Here is a 15563-nt window from a genome sequence, read left to right on the forward strand (position 1 = left end):
CTCACTCTGACATGACGGTTTCCGTGACGTTGCTACAGCATGTGAACTACCCGCCTTCTGGACAAAATAAGCGCGGACGTAGAGAGGTCGGTGCGTATGAGAACCCATCGTCTGTAGCCTTTCTTCTCGGCCCTGTTAGTAAAAGTAGACACAATCCCTTACAAGTCCGACGAAGCCCAAGCTACACCTCATCGATCCGCCCCACTGTCACTACCAATATTGACGTTTCTTCGGAGTATCTCCGACAAGCCCAGGAGCCAGCACCTCTCGGTTTTGCCTGTCGAGCTGCTCCTTATCCGCGATTGAGTAGAGTGTTCGGTCTAGAGTTGCTGTGCTTATTCAAAGTCAAGGGTTTTCATGTGGACCCTACCGAGCACTGCCTTCCTGCTGTCATCGTAACTACAAAGACGCTTTACTTTGGTCTGCCTGAAAGTAATGGAAAGATCGACATCGGCTTCTCCAGGCAGCATCATAGTGTGGGGTATCTATCAATTCTAACGAAGGCTATAAACTTGATGAATAGAGAATATACCAAGATGAATGGAACAGACGGCCAATGATGTGTTATGACCGAGTAACGTTCAGTGAGCTCGTTGCACGACGACTGAGGTGAAGAGTAAGACTGAGGAAGTACAATTGGTCGATTTACTACCGTCCAGGCCGTCTGTTACTGCTCATACGCATTGCCGTCTTACTTGCATCACCCACGTATGTGTTGTCCCCATCCCAATTCCAGCATCTACCTCGATATACCGTTCTATTCCCACAGGCCCAGGGCCATCCCCGGCCCACCAACTACCTCACACTGCTCCCTACTCTCACACATAGGGCCAGCCCCGTTTCTCGCACTATACGCACAGCAAATCCAATCCCCACCACAATAATTCGGGACCCAGAAGCCTGTGGCATTGCAGTACCGGAATCGATCACCGAAATGGTGACATTGAGCCACGCCGGGCAGGCACATGGGGTCAATCTGCCATAGCGCTGTTGTGGACGCTGGTGCCGGAGACGTGGCGGTCGCGTCGGTTGGAGCAACGAATGTAGATGTGTCCATCGCGACTGTTGTTGTTATCGTTGGTATGGTGCAGGCGGATTGCAGGACTGCGGAAGCGGTGTTGAGTGGTAATAGGAGGAGAAGGAGCAGATTGGCCGAGAGTTGATGAGATGGCATTGGGAGAGACATGATCTTGACTTGTTGATTTGAGGGTGGAGACATCGTATAAACTGATGCGTGGGCCGGATGCTTTTGAAGAGTCCTTCAGCTGCTCATGAGTCTGAACTAGTGGTATGTGAGGGGTACAGTGCTCGAAAAGAGCGCATACTCAGGCTATTTGATTAGGCCGTGATGGTGTGATATCACATCTTTGAACAAGGTGCCGAACTGTAGGCACCTTGAAATGGTGTACATGTATGACCCTGTCCCATGCATCAATGATACACGACCACTCAAGTACCGCGATGCTCATATCTAGGCAGTTGGAAACTACCATCGAGGACACCATATAGTATGGACTGCCAGCTGATAGACGGGTGGCAAAGTACTTTGGTACTCATTGTAGTGTTGGTGTGCGTTTGCTACGAACGGCGTGAAATCGAATGGTACAAGGACGATGTCACTGGAGCTGACTGTCTGCCTGTTGATCAGACTGCGCTTCTTCCGGCATCCCGCCATCACACATGTGCACTGAAGGTTTGTACAGTCCTAGCTGATAGATGGAAACTCGTTGAGCATGCCGATGATCAAGCTTGCAACACGCCGGCTTCGCGATGCTCTGCGTACCCTCTCACAAAGTCAATTGAGCAGGTATTCGGCCAAATCTCGGTATTGGTAGGTGTGAATCGAGCCGCGAACGACCTCATGCCCTGGCCTAGAGACGGTCCGGAACTCGGCACGTTGGCGGCCCGGGCTGTACAAGCCATCGATACCCCGAGCAGACACTACAGCGCACGCCGTAAGATAGATCTGTTCTGGGCTCTCTGTGAGCTTCACAATAGCCATGTTCGGAGCCTGAGACGCGGTGCAACGTAAGAAGCGCAAGGGATATGCAGGAGCTGCTCAGGGTCTGTCAAAGCCTAGGCTTGTCATCGTTGCCGTCTGACATTAGTTGGCCGAATGAGACGCACCGCCGCCCTCAGCTCGCCGTGCTTGCTTTATGTCCTGAGCGGCGGCGTAGCACGAAGCATCTTGTTCTGGAGCGGGCCGGAGCCGTTTCACCATGTTGCAGGCTGATGCGTCGTAGTTCAGAGTAAGAACATTTGATTTTTTTGAGAGCTCGCGCGTTAAGCCCGTAATGCTGTCTACATGTCAGCTGTCGATGCAAGCTTCCTAAGGAGCACGGTGGTGCGGCTTTTGATATCGACGAGGCAGACCAGGTACCCGATATGGGTAGGCCCAGACCGTTGCCAAGGATTCTAGAGATGGGCGCAATGTATAGACAGCAAACATGGATGTCCATGCCGTCATCTCGCGGAGTAGATTCCCGAGAGATCGAGAGTCTTCGTTGGTACAAGGTGTGTTGTGAACGCCTCTGCTGAACATCTGGAGCAATATAGAAACAAATGTGCAGCAAAGGCTTGGAGTAGGCAGACCTTGGGCTGGCCAATGGTCTGGACAGCTCGACGGCTCCGCGGGTAGAGCTTCTAGCGCGGCATATCAGATGCGTACCATGGTTCATATACTCTTGACCTCGCCAGCTGTGATGAACCAATAGATGATAGCGTCGCTCAATCAGTGGTGTCAAGACGTCTGCTTAGAGGTCTGATTGGCAAGCGCATTATCTCGACCCGGTGAGTGGGTCGTGGGTGCAGCAAGATCTTGAGGAGTCGTCGTAAAATTTCGACGATGTTCGCCTCACGATCTAGATGCTACCGCCGGCCGGCCGTCGCTTGAAGAATGCCTCTCCACTATCGCAGTTGCGGTGAGAACCAAGACGCCGACGTTTACTGGAAAAGTCCTAGCAACGTGATGTAGCGGGTACTGGCAGCTTTCATGGTTTGTGGCTGCTCCTTCTGCAGCCCTGGAGTGGTCCGGTGCAGCTAGCGCCGGAAAATTGGATAGCCGCATGCCAGGCGTCGCACATGTCCACAGCACTCGTTGGATGGCAGCTTGGTAGCGACGAGTGTTCACGGGTAATGGTGGTGTAGGTGAGGCCAAAAGGGAAGATAAAAGAAAGAAGGGCATGAATGCTGACATGGCCTGAGCCCCAGCTAGAGAAGCTGATCAGCACACGGTGCACATCATTACTCGCATGGGAGGACGCTGTTCACGATGTCGTGTCGATCATGTTCTGATTAGTTGATGCATGCTTGGTGCGACGGGTTCCCAAACAGGAGCCCACCCACGGGTCTGGAGAAGTCACGACGTGAAGCAGACACCATGTAACGTTACTCTGACCTCAGGCCTCTCGAGGGCCTTTGGACGTTGGCGGAAGTCGAGCCAGCAGACGGAAGCTGTGAAGTGAATACGGACAGCGGAAGGGCAGCGGCTGATTCGTCAGACAAAGATGGTTTGTCCCTAGCGCTGGGAATAAGGGTAGCAAAAGGCCGAGCATGCAGCCTGAGGCCTGGGCTTGAGAGATGACACGTTACTGTTTGCTCGAGGGCCGAGAGTCTGGGCGACATGCAGAGGGGCGGCGTCACAGAGTGAAGCAGAGGCCGCAGCAACGGTGTCGAAAAAGAGGGCAGTGTCGGGCCAGGCGACTGGTGGGCGGGTGTCGGAGCTGCGTGAGGGCAGAGATGGACGACGCGAGCACGAGCAGACAGCTGGGCAGCAGAACAAAGGGCGCTAGCTTCCGTTTCGGCCGATCGTCGATCTGGCGCCATCAAGCGGCGGCGCTAAGCCCGGTGCGGCGCTGTCCATCTGCAAACACTGTGCTGCACGACGGCAGTGCGGCTTCATGGGGAATGCGAGGGCAGCAAACGGGCGCGGTGCGCTGCGTGGGAGCGAGAGCCGCTGACGTCAGGCTGGACCAAGGCTGGAGGGCGCCGACGTGGGTGGGCGCCGCGGCGTGGCAGCTGTTGAGCAGCAGACAGGCAGCTTCGGGGCGCCACAATAAAGCATGCTGGCCATGGACTTGCGGATGGGCAAAAAGAAAAGACGACGGCGAAAGGGTAATGTGCATGTTGGGGCGGGCGACTGTAATCGTCATGGCGTAGGGCCAGGCGTGAGCGTCGGCGGCGACTGTGCGGGCGAGGTTTGCATAGGGGCCGAAGCGGAAGGGGCTACTGGGGTAGCGCTGGGAATCGTGCAGGAGCGACCGGCAGCCGAGCGCGTCTAGACTGTTCCAGCAGGCGCGGCCCACCGAGCGTGCTGACCAAAGCCGCCAGGGTCCCTCGACGCTCAAACTCTGCCCCAGCGTCCAAGGCCAGCTCGCAGCACGGCGAGCCTCACGGCGAGACAGCAGCAGCGGTCGGGGCCCGCTGTCCTCTTGAAGCGCGCCAGGCAGCCAGGAGAGTCCCCACCAAAACGAGCGGCGGGCCTGGAGGGCGAGGGTGCAAGGTGCCAGGCGCGAGGTGCAAGGACGCGCAAAGCCACGGCTCCGGGACAGGTTCTAGATCGTCCTCCAGCCCTTGTGTGCGACTCTAGCAAAAGACCAACCATATCGCTGACTGCCCGCCGTGCCTGCCATTCCTCGCATTCCTTCTCTCAGTCCCGCACATCACGCCTTCCTCGCCCTTCCCACCCACGTTACTAATCCGCTTCTGCATGTGTTTCCGCCTGCCTTGGTCGCCTCTGCATATCCTCCCTCCAGCTGCCCACCTCGTCTGACCCAGACCCCTGTGCCCATCCTGGACCCCCGTGCCGACTGCCCGCATGGAAGTCTGAACGATGGAGGGACCTACTACCATCCCACCTGATATAATCGAGCGTCAGTCGCTCTGCTTCTCCCGCCCCATGCCTGGCATGGTCGTACAGCAAGGCGAGAACGGCTTCAGAGAGGGACTGTCCCAGCTCTACGTGCCGGCAGAGAGCAACGCCGCCGAGCAGCTCGTCAAACTCAAGGATGCCCTCCGCAAGGCTGATACCGACAGCTTCTGGATCCAGCTCACCCAAGGCCTGGCCAAGATTGCCGACGCGCAGTACGCTTTCGTCTCCAAGCGCATCCTCGTCGACGACAAGAATGTTGCCGTCGAACTGCCACCCATCGGCGAGCCTGGAGCCTGCCTCATGGGCGAGGCTTTCTACATCAACGACGACCATGGCAACGGACCCGGCCACCTGAGAAACTTCAAGTACCATGCCTACCAGTGTCCGTGTGCCTACATGAAGCACGACAAAGTCTTCATCATCCCCGAAAGACTAAACGACTTTATTCTCGACAATCCAAACGACCTCATCATCCCAGGCGAGGCATACCTCGGAATCCCCTTGTTTGCGGAAGGAAAGTGCTTCGCCCACTTTGGTGTCATGTGGGGTAAAGAGGGGGCTGCTCGGCGCGTGTTGAGCTGGGGATTTCTTGAGATGCTGTTCCATAGCCTGGAAGACATGATCCTAGAGCGCGTCTTGGAAGGCAACGATTTTGCAGAGGCTGCTGAACCAATCCGAGCTCAGATACCCAGGATCGTGCCCCATAGAGCCGTCTCAGTTGCCCAATCATTGAAGCCTTACGCCCGGAGTCTATCCCATGAGTTGAGGACGCCGATGCAGGGTGTCGTTGGTATGCTAGACGTCATGATGGCAAACGTAAAAGAAGCATCAGAATCCCTGCAACTAGAATCGCGGACCCGTGAGATACTCGACACACTCAGGGAGAACATTGAGGCGGTCCAAGGTGTGTAACAATCCTGCAAAACCACTGCTTGATCCTCCTGGGAAACACCAATCCAGCATCGAGTCTTGAACCGAGCCATGCTAACTACGTATCAGACAGCTCAAGACGCGCAGTCGAAGCAGCCGACAATGTTGTCCACGCCTATGACATGAACATGGGCGTACCAGAGACCCCACTTTCGCCACTAGACAAGACGCCCGACCAGTGGAACACCTTCTGGCGCGAGATGCGGCCGGATCTGATGATTACCGGCAACGACATGCGCGCTCCGCTACGCGGCATCAAAAGAAGACGACACGAAGTTTCCTGGGCAGACCATGCTAACAAGACACGCGTGGTCAAGAGTGCCCGCCAACGAGTTCGAGACACCTTTTCAGAGGAGCCTCCCATGCGCGGCACCAAGTCCTGTCCTCCAGATGCAAGCGCTCTGGAACTGGACCGACTAGACCACACCTGCTCACATGGAACATCGTTGGGCAAGTGTGACTCCACCACCTCGCCAATCTTCGCATCCGAACACTCCAAGGTCCCTGGACTGCGACACACCAACCTGCGAGAAGTCCTTCAGTACGTCATCAACGATGCGCTCAAAGTAGGAGGACGACCGGATTCCGCCATCGCCGAGGCCACGGATACGGGAGAGCGCATTGAAGTTCGGACGCGTAGCTCGAATGGAGAGGCACACACCAAATGGATCGAGTGGACTGTTTCCGCCGATGTGCCAGAGACAATCGTCATTGACGAACGGGACCTTGCTAAGATGGTCTCTTGCCTTGCTCTCAACGCTATCAAGTTTACACAGGACGGATCCATCACACTCCAAGCGACACTCAGCGCAAAAGGTCGCTACATTGTCATCAACATCAAGGACACGGGCTCCGGCATCCCGGCGGCGTTTCTGCCTAACCTGTTCAAGCCGTTTTCAAGAGAAGACGACTCCATGACACGGCAGAGTGAGGGGCTGGGCCTTGGTCTCATGGTCGCGAAGGGTATTGCGAGGAAGCTCGGTGGCGATCTCTTCTGCCTGCGTTCGCATGTGTCGGGACCCGGAAGAGGATCAGAATTTGAGATGCGAGTCCCGCTTACCCCAGGCGAAATATGCAGTCGCCCTGCAACACCATTTGGGTCCCCCACCCTGTCCATCAAGTCTCGCATGTCTATCGATCCCGAGGTACCTCGTCTGGACCTTGGCCGGGGCCCAGTCACCCCTCCGCTGAGTTCTGATGCATTCAGACACGAGCGGGAACGTCGGCCACCAATCACACCTGTCATCACCGCCCCCTCTGCAAGATCGCCAGATGACATTGGCCTTGTTACTCCCCGCCGCACTTCATCGCCCCCGCGGCAACACTCTACTCGCGCTCTATCTCTGGAGCGGGACGTCGTGCCAACCGATCTCGGCGAACAGCTGCCCCTGAACATTCTGGTCGTGGACGACAACGCTATCAACCGACGCGTTTTGGTGAGCATGCTCGGCAGGCTGGGCTACAAGAACATTACCACGGCATTCAACGGTAACGACGCCGTCGAAACGGTTCGTCGCAATGCGCTCGCGCCGGCTTCTGAAGCATTTGATGTCGTCCTCATGGACCTGTGGATGCCGCTGCTGGACGGCTTCCAAGCTACCGAGGTGATTCTGAAGATGCCCGAGCTCGTGCGAAAGCCGACCATCCTGGCCGTCAGCGCCGACATTACGGATGCCGCTCTGGACAAAGCAGTCAAGAGCGGAATGAAGGGCTTTGTCACCAAGCCCTTCATCACCAGGGACATTGCCCGATTGATTCGGACATACTGCGCAAGCCAATGAGCTTGCACTTTCTACTTCTCCCACGGCGCTATGGCTGCCTGGGTTTATTCACGATACATAGATTATAGTCGTACACGATACAGGTGGTGATGCTAGAGAGCGGGCATGACTGGATCGGACTGGGTACATGATGATGACGATAGCATTTGACCGGGCCTTTGAAGGCTTTTTGCGGCGTTTAGCGAGCGGGATACCTTTGGTAGGCCATAATACCCTTTGATGAATTGTGCATGTCGGGACGACCTGGAACATGGGCTGCAATAGCATACGCGGGCTACTATCCAACGAAACGTTTACCATATGATTCGACTCGCTGCTTCCTTTGCGAGTGACACTGCAGTGCTGGCAACGTGAGCTCTGCTAAGACGCGGATTGCCGAGCTCGACCCGCAGGCACGGCAGTCTTGCCCCGGTGAGCTGCAGTCATGATGTCCAAGGTGGGGAGCTCGAGCCGCGGGGCATGGCCGAACATGGCACCTGGCCTCGGAATCTGGCCGCGCCCCAAGCCTTGCAGAGTCGCTGCGAACGGCGACTCTCACCAGCCACATTCCGCTCGAGGTGCAGTCGGACGGGTGCGCGAATGGCAACGAGGTGCGCGAAACGTGTTGGCGGGCGAAGGGTGGCTGGAGAGGCTGCAAGCGGACTAGTGCTGTGGCGCATGCGGGTCGATTTTAGAGGACAGATTTCTTGGGACGCGCCGAAGTCGAGACAAGAGCTGTTGCGCCGCCAGTACAGCCGTTGCTGCCGTGGACAATCGCAGAACCTTCCATCCTCTTCTCCTGTGACGCTGCTTGTGCCAGGAAACACGGTCCCTCCCTTGCCGCTCCCAGTACTAAGGCGGACGTTGTCCCAGTGCATCTCAACGTCATAGGCAAAGACCACACACTTCGCGAGCCGAACTATCTCTGCGACCACCACCACCACCGCGCCACGCGGACCATCCAACAGCGAGAGCACCGAGAGACGCAGACGCGGCACCGAGAGCAGTGGGCATGGAGAATGCGTACACCAAGACGCCTGCCGAGGCGCTGAGGCAGTTCCAGGTCGAGGAGCAACAGGGCCTCAGCGCCCAGCAGGTGCAGAGCGCACGGGAGAAGCATGGCAAGAACGGTATGTCAGCGCCGTCGCAGAGGCCGCCCACCACTAACACGCGGGACAGCGCTGCCAGAAGACCCGCCGACACCCATCTGGGAGCTCATCCTGGAGCAGTTCAAGGACCAGCTGGTCATCATCTTGCTAGGCTCGGCAGCAGTGTCGTTCGTACTTGCCCTCTTTGAAGAGGACGAAGGCTGGACCGCTTTCGTCGACCCGGCAGTCGTACGTACTAGACCAGACTCTGCCTGCACTGCGCTGACAGGCCCCATAGATTCTCACCATCCTCGTCCTCAACGCCGTCGTCGGAGTATCGCAGGAAACCAGCGCCGAAAAGGCCATTGCGGCTCTGCAAGAATACTCCGCCAACGAAGCCAAGGTCGTGCGCGATGGCCACGTCAAACGCGTCAAGGCCGACGAGCTGGTCCCTGGAGATGTCATCTCCGTTACAATCGGCGACAGGATACCCGCCGACTGCAGGATCTTGTCTATCCAGAGCAACAGCTTCAACATCGACCAGTCCATCTTGACCGGAGAGAGCGAGAGCGTGTCCAAGGACACCCGGGCCGTCAAAGATGAGAGCGCCGTCAAGCAGGACCAAGTCAACATGCTCTTCTCGGGTACCACGGTCGTCACGGGCCATGCGACTGCGCTGGTCGTCCTGACAGGCGCCAACACCGCAATTGGAGACATCCATGAGAGCATCACGGCACAGATCTCGCAGCCCACACCCCTCAAGGAGAAGCTCAACGACTTCGGCGACCAGCTCGCAAAGGTCATCACGGCCATCTGCATCCTCGTCTGGCTCATCAACATCCGCAACTTCAACGACCCCTCGCATGGCAGCTTCACCAAGGGCGCCATTTACTACCTCAAGATTGCCGTCTCGCTCGGTGTCGCCGCCATCCCCGAGGGTCTGGCCGTCGTCATCACAACCTGCTTGGCCCTGGGCACGCGCAAGATGGCTGCGAGGAACGCCGTCGTGAGGAGCTTGCCTTCTGTCGAGACTCTCGGCAGCTGCAGCGTCATCTGCTCCGACAAGACTGGCACCCTCACCACCAACCAGATGAGCGTCAACAAGATGGTCTTCCTCAACGAACAGGGCAGCGGCCTTGAAGAGTTTGACGTCCAAGGTACTAGCTTTGCGCCCGAGGGCCAGATCTCACTTCGTGGCAATCCTCTCGAGAACCTCGCGGCGCAATCCGACACTGTCCGCCAGATCTGTGAAGTCACGGCGCTTTGCAACGATGCCGCCCTTGCCTACGACTCCAAGAATGGCACGTATAACCTCGTCGGTGAGCCTACTGAGGGTGCCCTTCGTGTCCTAGTAGAAAAGGTTGGCACTCCCGACATTGCCCACAATGCCACGCGCGCCAGCACCTCGCCTGAAGGACGCCTCGATTTCGCCACCAAGCACTACGAGAGCCAGTATTCCCGCCTAGCAACCTACGAATTCTCCCGCGACCGTAAGAGCATGTCTGTCCTTGTAAAGAAGGGCAACTCGCAGAAGCTTCTCGTAAAGGGCGCCCCCGAGTCAATTCTTGATCGTTGCACCAATGTCGTCGTTGGCAAGAACGGCAAGAAGATACCAATGAGCAAGCAACTGGCCAGTCTTATCAACAAGGAGATTGTCGAGTACGGCAATCGCGGTCTGCGTGTCATTGCTGTGGCGTCTGTTGAAGACGTTGAATCGAACCCGCTTCTGGCGAAGGCGAAGACCACCAAGGAGTACACTCAGCTAGAGCAGAAGATGACTCTCATCGGTCTCGTCGGCATGTTGGATCCTCCTCGTCCTGAAGTCCGCGCCTCCATCGCAAAGTGCCGCTCTGCTGGTATCCGCGTCGTGGTCATCACTGGGGACAACCAAAACACTGCCGAGTCCATCTGCCGTCAGATTGGCGTCTTCGGACCCAACGAGGATCTTACTGGCAAGTCTTTTACTGGTCGCCAATTCGATGATCTCTCCGAATCTGAAAAGATGGAAGCCGCTAAGCACGCAAGCCTCTTCTCCCGCACTGAGCCAACGCACAAGTCCAAACTCGTCGACCTCCTTCAGCAAGCCGGTGAGGTGGTCGCTATGACTGGTGACGGTGTGAACGATGCTCCCGCACTCAAGAAAGCTGACATTGGTGTTGCCATGGGCTCCGGAACCGACGTAGCCAAGCTCGCCGCTGATATGGTCCTTGTAGATGACAACTTCGCTACCATCGAAGGCGCCGTCGAAGAAGGCCGCTCTATCTACAACAACACTCAGCAGTTCATTCGCTACCTCATTTCGTCCAACATTGGAGAAGTCGTGTCGATCTTCCTGACTGCCGCTATGGGTATGCCTGAAGCTTTGATTCCTGTCCAACTCCTCTGGGTCAATCTCGTTACCGACGGTCTCCCCGCCACCGCTCTCTCCTTCAACCCTCCGGACCACGATGTGATGAAGCGCCAGCCCCGTAAGCGCGACGAGCCTCTCATCAGCGGCTGGTTGTTCTTCCGTTACATGGTTATTGGTACCTATGTCGGTGCCGCAACTGTCGGTGGCTATGCGTGGTGGTTCATGTTCAATAGCGACGGTCCTCAAATCTCGTTCTACCAGCTCCGCCACTTCCACCGCTGCTCTACCCAGTTCCCTGAGATCGGCTGCGAAATGTTTAGCAACTCGTCTGCCCAGGCTGCGTCAACCGTCAGCTTGAGCATCTTGGTCGTAATCGAGATGCTCAATGCCATGAACGCTTTGAGCAGCTCAGAGAGTCTGCTGACACTGCCGCTCTGGGAAAATATGATGCTCGTCTATGCCATCTGTTTGAGCATGGCCTTGCACTTTGCTCTCCTCTACATTCCGTTCTTGCAGGGACTCTTCAGTGTCATCCCGCTAGACGGCAACGAGTGGAAGGCGGTCATGGCCATTAGTGCGCCTATCATGTAAGCCATCCTCACAGTCTGTTAGAATCAACGAAAGAGCAAGGCTAACATGAAACCAGCATCATCGACGAAGGTCTCAAATTCCTCGAGCGCAAGTTCTTTATCCAAAAGGGTAACGAGAAGTTGGAGCTTGTCGAACAGCAAAACGGCCGGGCGAAGAAGGACTAGGTGTCTTCTTCCTCTTCTTCCTCTTCTTCTCCCTCTCACTCGCTGAGACGGGTCAGTGGACGGTCACATCTCCGCTCTGATCTGGTCAAGGAACGCGTAATATAGTCACTCTGCATATAGAAGCAAGAAATTGGGGAGTAGGTGTTTTAAGAGATAGCGAGGAAGGGATGTTTTGATACCTCTTGCATGAGACTAGGAGTTTTTGCTTCGTTCAATGACGAGTGGTAGACGTAGATGCGAACAGTATGAATAGAGCAACAGTCACGCCACAGCGAAGCGAGTATACGTGCCTTGTATGTTTATTGTGAGTATCGTACAAGAAAGATGTGCAATAGACAGGCATCATCGGTTCATGTCTGGACGACCGACAGTGCAGTCTTGCCGTGCTGAATATCTTCATCGGCTGGCGCATGAAAACCGTAAGTAACAGTCTGCAAAGCTCCTGCGAAGCCCAAGTAGCCTTCGACAGGCAAGCCCAACTCTTACCCCAGGATTCCCCCAACACGAAGACCTCATTAACTCTCCACTCGTCCTCCGACAATGCATGTTGCGTATAGCTCACACCCATCAATCACCGACTCGATCCATCAACCTCACGCTTCTCCTTAGCGCCCATCATACTTTGCAGTCAGCCTCCTGCCCTCCTTCTCCACGTCATCGACCTCGGGCTCCCAATCGACTGCCTTCTCGTGCACACCAAGGAACTCCCAGATACCCTGTCCCGCCTTGATCTTAGCCTGCTTACCCTTCTTGGCCGCCTTCTTCTCCGCAACCGTCTTACCCGTAGTCAAAAGGTGCATGTCAACCCTGAGCTTCAAGTATCCATTCCCTAGAAACATGATGTCTATGTTGTGTTTGCCGACAACTGTCTTGGCCTGGACAATGCGGAAAGATGCGTGAGGGGGAGCATGGAACGCGTGAGTGGCATACGGCGAGGAACGAGATGGAATACTGAGACTGGCACTATGGGCACCGAATGCGGCGCTCAGACCAATAATGGAGGAAACCCTGAGAGTGCGCTGGCCGAAACCGTGGTTGTCGATGTGGGTCTCGGTGTACATGGGGCAGTACAGCTTCCAGGATCCTTCAATCGCACCAAGAGGCATGGGGACACGGGTCAAGATGCTGTAGCGGAAGAAGGTAGATGCAGTCTCGGCGCGCTTGATGTCGGCGTTGGCCTTTTCCACTTGCAATGCGTTTGTGACGACCACCTTGAGCGCGGCAGTGTTGGTGTCATCGGAGCGTTGCAGTTGTAGCAGCTGTTCGCTCTTGGGGGAGCAGCCTGTCAACTGGGGTAGGCAAGGAAGGGGACCTGCTTCATTGCTGTCGTAGAGCCAGTCGTCATACTCTTCCATGTACTCGGCTTCCTCGGTGAAGTTGATGGTACGCCGGGAAGTGGTGAAGGCAGTAGTGAAAACGTCAAAGCTGGCTTCGGTGTGCTTCTCAACATGCTTCTTCTTCTTCTTGCTGAAGGAAGAGAGCTCCTCGTCGGGCCGAGTGTAAGGCTTGTTAGGGCGCAGATACATGTCCAGAACACTTTGGGTTGTGGAGGAAGAGGTGCTCGACGTGGTGCTGGTTGCTTCGCTGACGGCGCGACGACCTCGCGGGCGTGGTTTGGGGGCGTCGTTTAGGGGCTCTTTGAAGTTCATGAGGTTCGCAGAGGTGAAGCTCTCGATTTGGCTGTTAGTGAGTGGATTGACGGAGCCTTGGCTACCGACCACGTGCTTGTCGGCTTTGGCAAGTTTTGCGATAGTCATGAGAGGGATATCGGGAGACGATTCGTCGGCAGTAGGTGCTTCCTCGGTTTTCTTGGTTGTGGTCGCTGCTGACGACTGTGCCGGTGCAAGGCTGAAAGGAATCGCTGACACACGAGGAGTGGTTGCAGGAGTGCGGCTCATCTGCGAAAGAGGAGTCTCGGTGACAAGGACTTCAGACTGAGCGGAAGCGGCCTTGGTCGCCTTGGCCGATGACTTACTGACGCCGTCCTTCAGAGTATGGGGAGACTTCTGAGGAAGTGGAACCGGTGTCTTCTGAGGAAGCGGGACAGGTGTCTTTCGAGGAAGCGGGACGGCTGTCTTGTGAGGCAGCGGAACTGGAGTCTGCCTCGGACGAGAAGACAGAGCCGCTGCGACGGAGGGCGCTGGTACCGGGGTCTTGATGACGTTGGAACTCTTCTGCAAGTCAGAGGCAGCAGGCGCTTTCTCCAGTTTCTGCTTCTTAGCCTTGCTCTCGCCAGACTTGACGACCTTCTTCGCCGTCTTGTTAGACTCAACAATATCCTTCTTGTCCGAAGCCTTTGGCCGTCCGGGCTTCTTCTTGGGTGGCTCCGTAGGTACGGTAGCTGGCATAGCGACTGCGGCCTCGCTCTCTCGCTTGCGCTTCTTCGCAGCAGAAACTGGTGTGCCGTCGGGTCCAACCTCCCTCTTCTTGTACGGACCGCGTGGACCATATTTTCCATTCTTGAGAGGAGTCGCAGCAAGCTTGACAGTAGGTGTCGCATCGACTGGTGGAGTGTTTTGCTTCCCTTCTACCTTCTCGGGCTCCTTGGTAGCTTTAGCTTCTTTGGATAGCCTCTTAAGTCTCCTGGCTTCCTTCCTCTCGGCCTTCTCTTGCTTCTTCTTAGCTTTCTCTTCCTCGGCAACTTCATCCGTCGCACCATCGTTGGTTTTGATAGGTGCCGGCTCCTCGTCCTCTTTGAAGTCCATGCTGTTGTAAGACGGACGCTTCATTGAGGCGCCTTGACCAGTCAGGTGATGCTGCGGCATGCGGTAGAGACCGTTAGGCGGCATCGTTTCGATGGTTGTTGGTATGTGGCGGGTGGATTTTGTTCCAGAAATGTGTTTGTTGACGTGGTTTGCTGTTGTTGCCAGGTTGACTGGGCGCAAACAAAACACGATCGAGCCCGCAAGAGCGCGCGACGACGTGTAACTTTTCTAAATCCAGTTAGAGCGTGCGCGCAGAAGAATGGCTGGGGGATGACTACCTTGGCCCTCACGTTGCGGAGTAAGAGCTTGAACAATGTAGAAGGGTGCGAGAGACGAGGTTGACAAAATTGAGGGGAGGAAGTCGCGAGGGAGAAAAGTCAACAAGCGATCTGCCTGGACTCAAGGTGAAGGTGAAGACGAGAGCATGCACTCACCTTCACGGTGAGTGTCGAAGGATCCCAATGTAGCCCATGCCAAGACAGAGAAGTCAACGACGTTTTCCAATCACGTGGCTCAGTAGGATCTACTAGATAAAGCGTTTGATGTGTGTCATGGTGGAGGTGCGGGAATCAACAAATCTGCACCACCACTATCAGATCCCGCGGCTGCATGCATTGCAGGACATACGATGTTTATTCGGATGATGGAAACACGGGTATAATATAGCTATGCGTATTATTTCTGCGGAAGCCTGTTCCCTTCATTGGGTAGCTTGACGTCAGCTACTACTTAGCCCTTCCCCTGGCGGTGACAGATCTGGATTTCACCACGCCTTAGGCGCTTGAATAGGATTTAGACATTTGTTGATACGATTTAATTGTCGACAATAGTAGTGTTGGCAAAGGTGCGGTCGAGGCCGAAGCGTGAGGCACTGAATACATGGACATCGCTTGCCGGTCGTAAAGGGACCGTTACAGCGGGACATCTCAGCGGCGATGATGGTTCATTCATGCGAGTCAACATATTTCTTTGATACAGAGTTGGATGTATATCAGCGCCCCGTGTTCAGCCATCCCAAACGCACATGGTGTCTATAAACGTCTCCACTTCCTCAGCTATGACCGTTTCCAGATGCACCCGTCTGATGCATTTCGTAGATTTTTGT

General features: G+C 55.8%; 3 protein-coding genes across 3 annotated transcripts; 2 read left to right on the forward strand and 1 right to left on the reverse strand.

The window, feature by feature from the left end:
- Positions 1-4831: 4831 nt before the first annotated feature.
- J4E92_002573 (uncharacterized protein) lies at positions 4832-7581 on the forward strand (the record flags this gene model as incomplete). The annotated part of the gene is made up of 2 exons (XM_051493976.1): positions 4832-5774; positions 5870-7581. The coding sequence occupies 2 exons, from the start codon at positions 4832-4834 to the stop codon at positions 7579-7581; spliced, it is 2655 nt and encodes an 884-aa protein (XP_051355655.1).
- A 991-nt stretch (positions 7582-8572) lies between these two features.
- Positions 8573-11753, forward strand: J4E92_002574 (uncharacterized protein; the record flags this gene model as incomplete). The annotated part of the gene is made up of 4 exons (XM_051493977.1): positions 8573-8690; positions 8740-8897; positions 8947-11585; positions 11645-11753. The coding sequence occupies 4 exons, from the start codon at positions 8573-8575 to the stop codon at positions 11751-11753; spliced, it is 3024 nt and encodes a 1007-aa protein (XP_051355656.1).
- A 605-nt stretch (positions 11754-12358) lies between these two features.
- J4E92_002575 (uncharacterized protein) lies at positions 12359-14542 on the reverse strand (the record flags this gene model as incomplete). Its single annotated transcript, XM_051493978.1, has 1 exon — positions 12359-14542. The coding sequence occupies one exon, from the start codon at positions 14540-14542 to the stop codon at positions 12359-12361; it is 2184 nt and encodes a 727-aa protein (XP_051355657.1).
- Positions 14543-15563: the final 1021 nt, after the last annotated feature.

This window comes from Alternaria infectoria (genome assembly GCF_024043175.1).
Source record: "Alternaria infectoria strain BMP 0036 chromosome Unknown scaffold_3, whole genome shotgun sequence".
Lineage (NCBI taxonomy): Eukaryota > Fungi > Ascomycota > Dothideomycetes > Pleosporales > Pleosporaceae > Alternaria > Alternaria infectoria.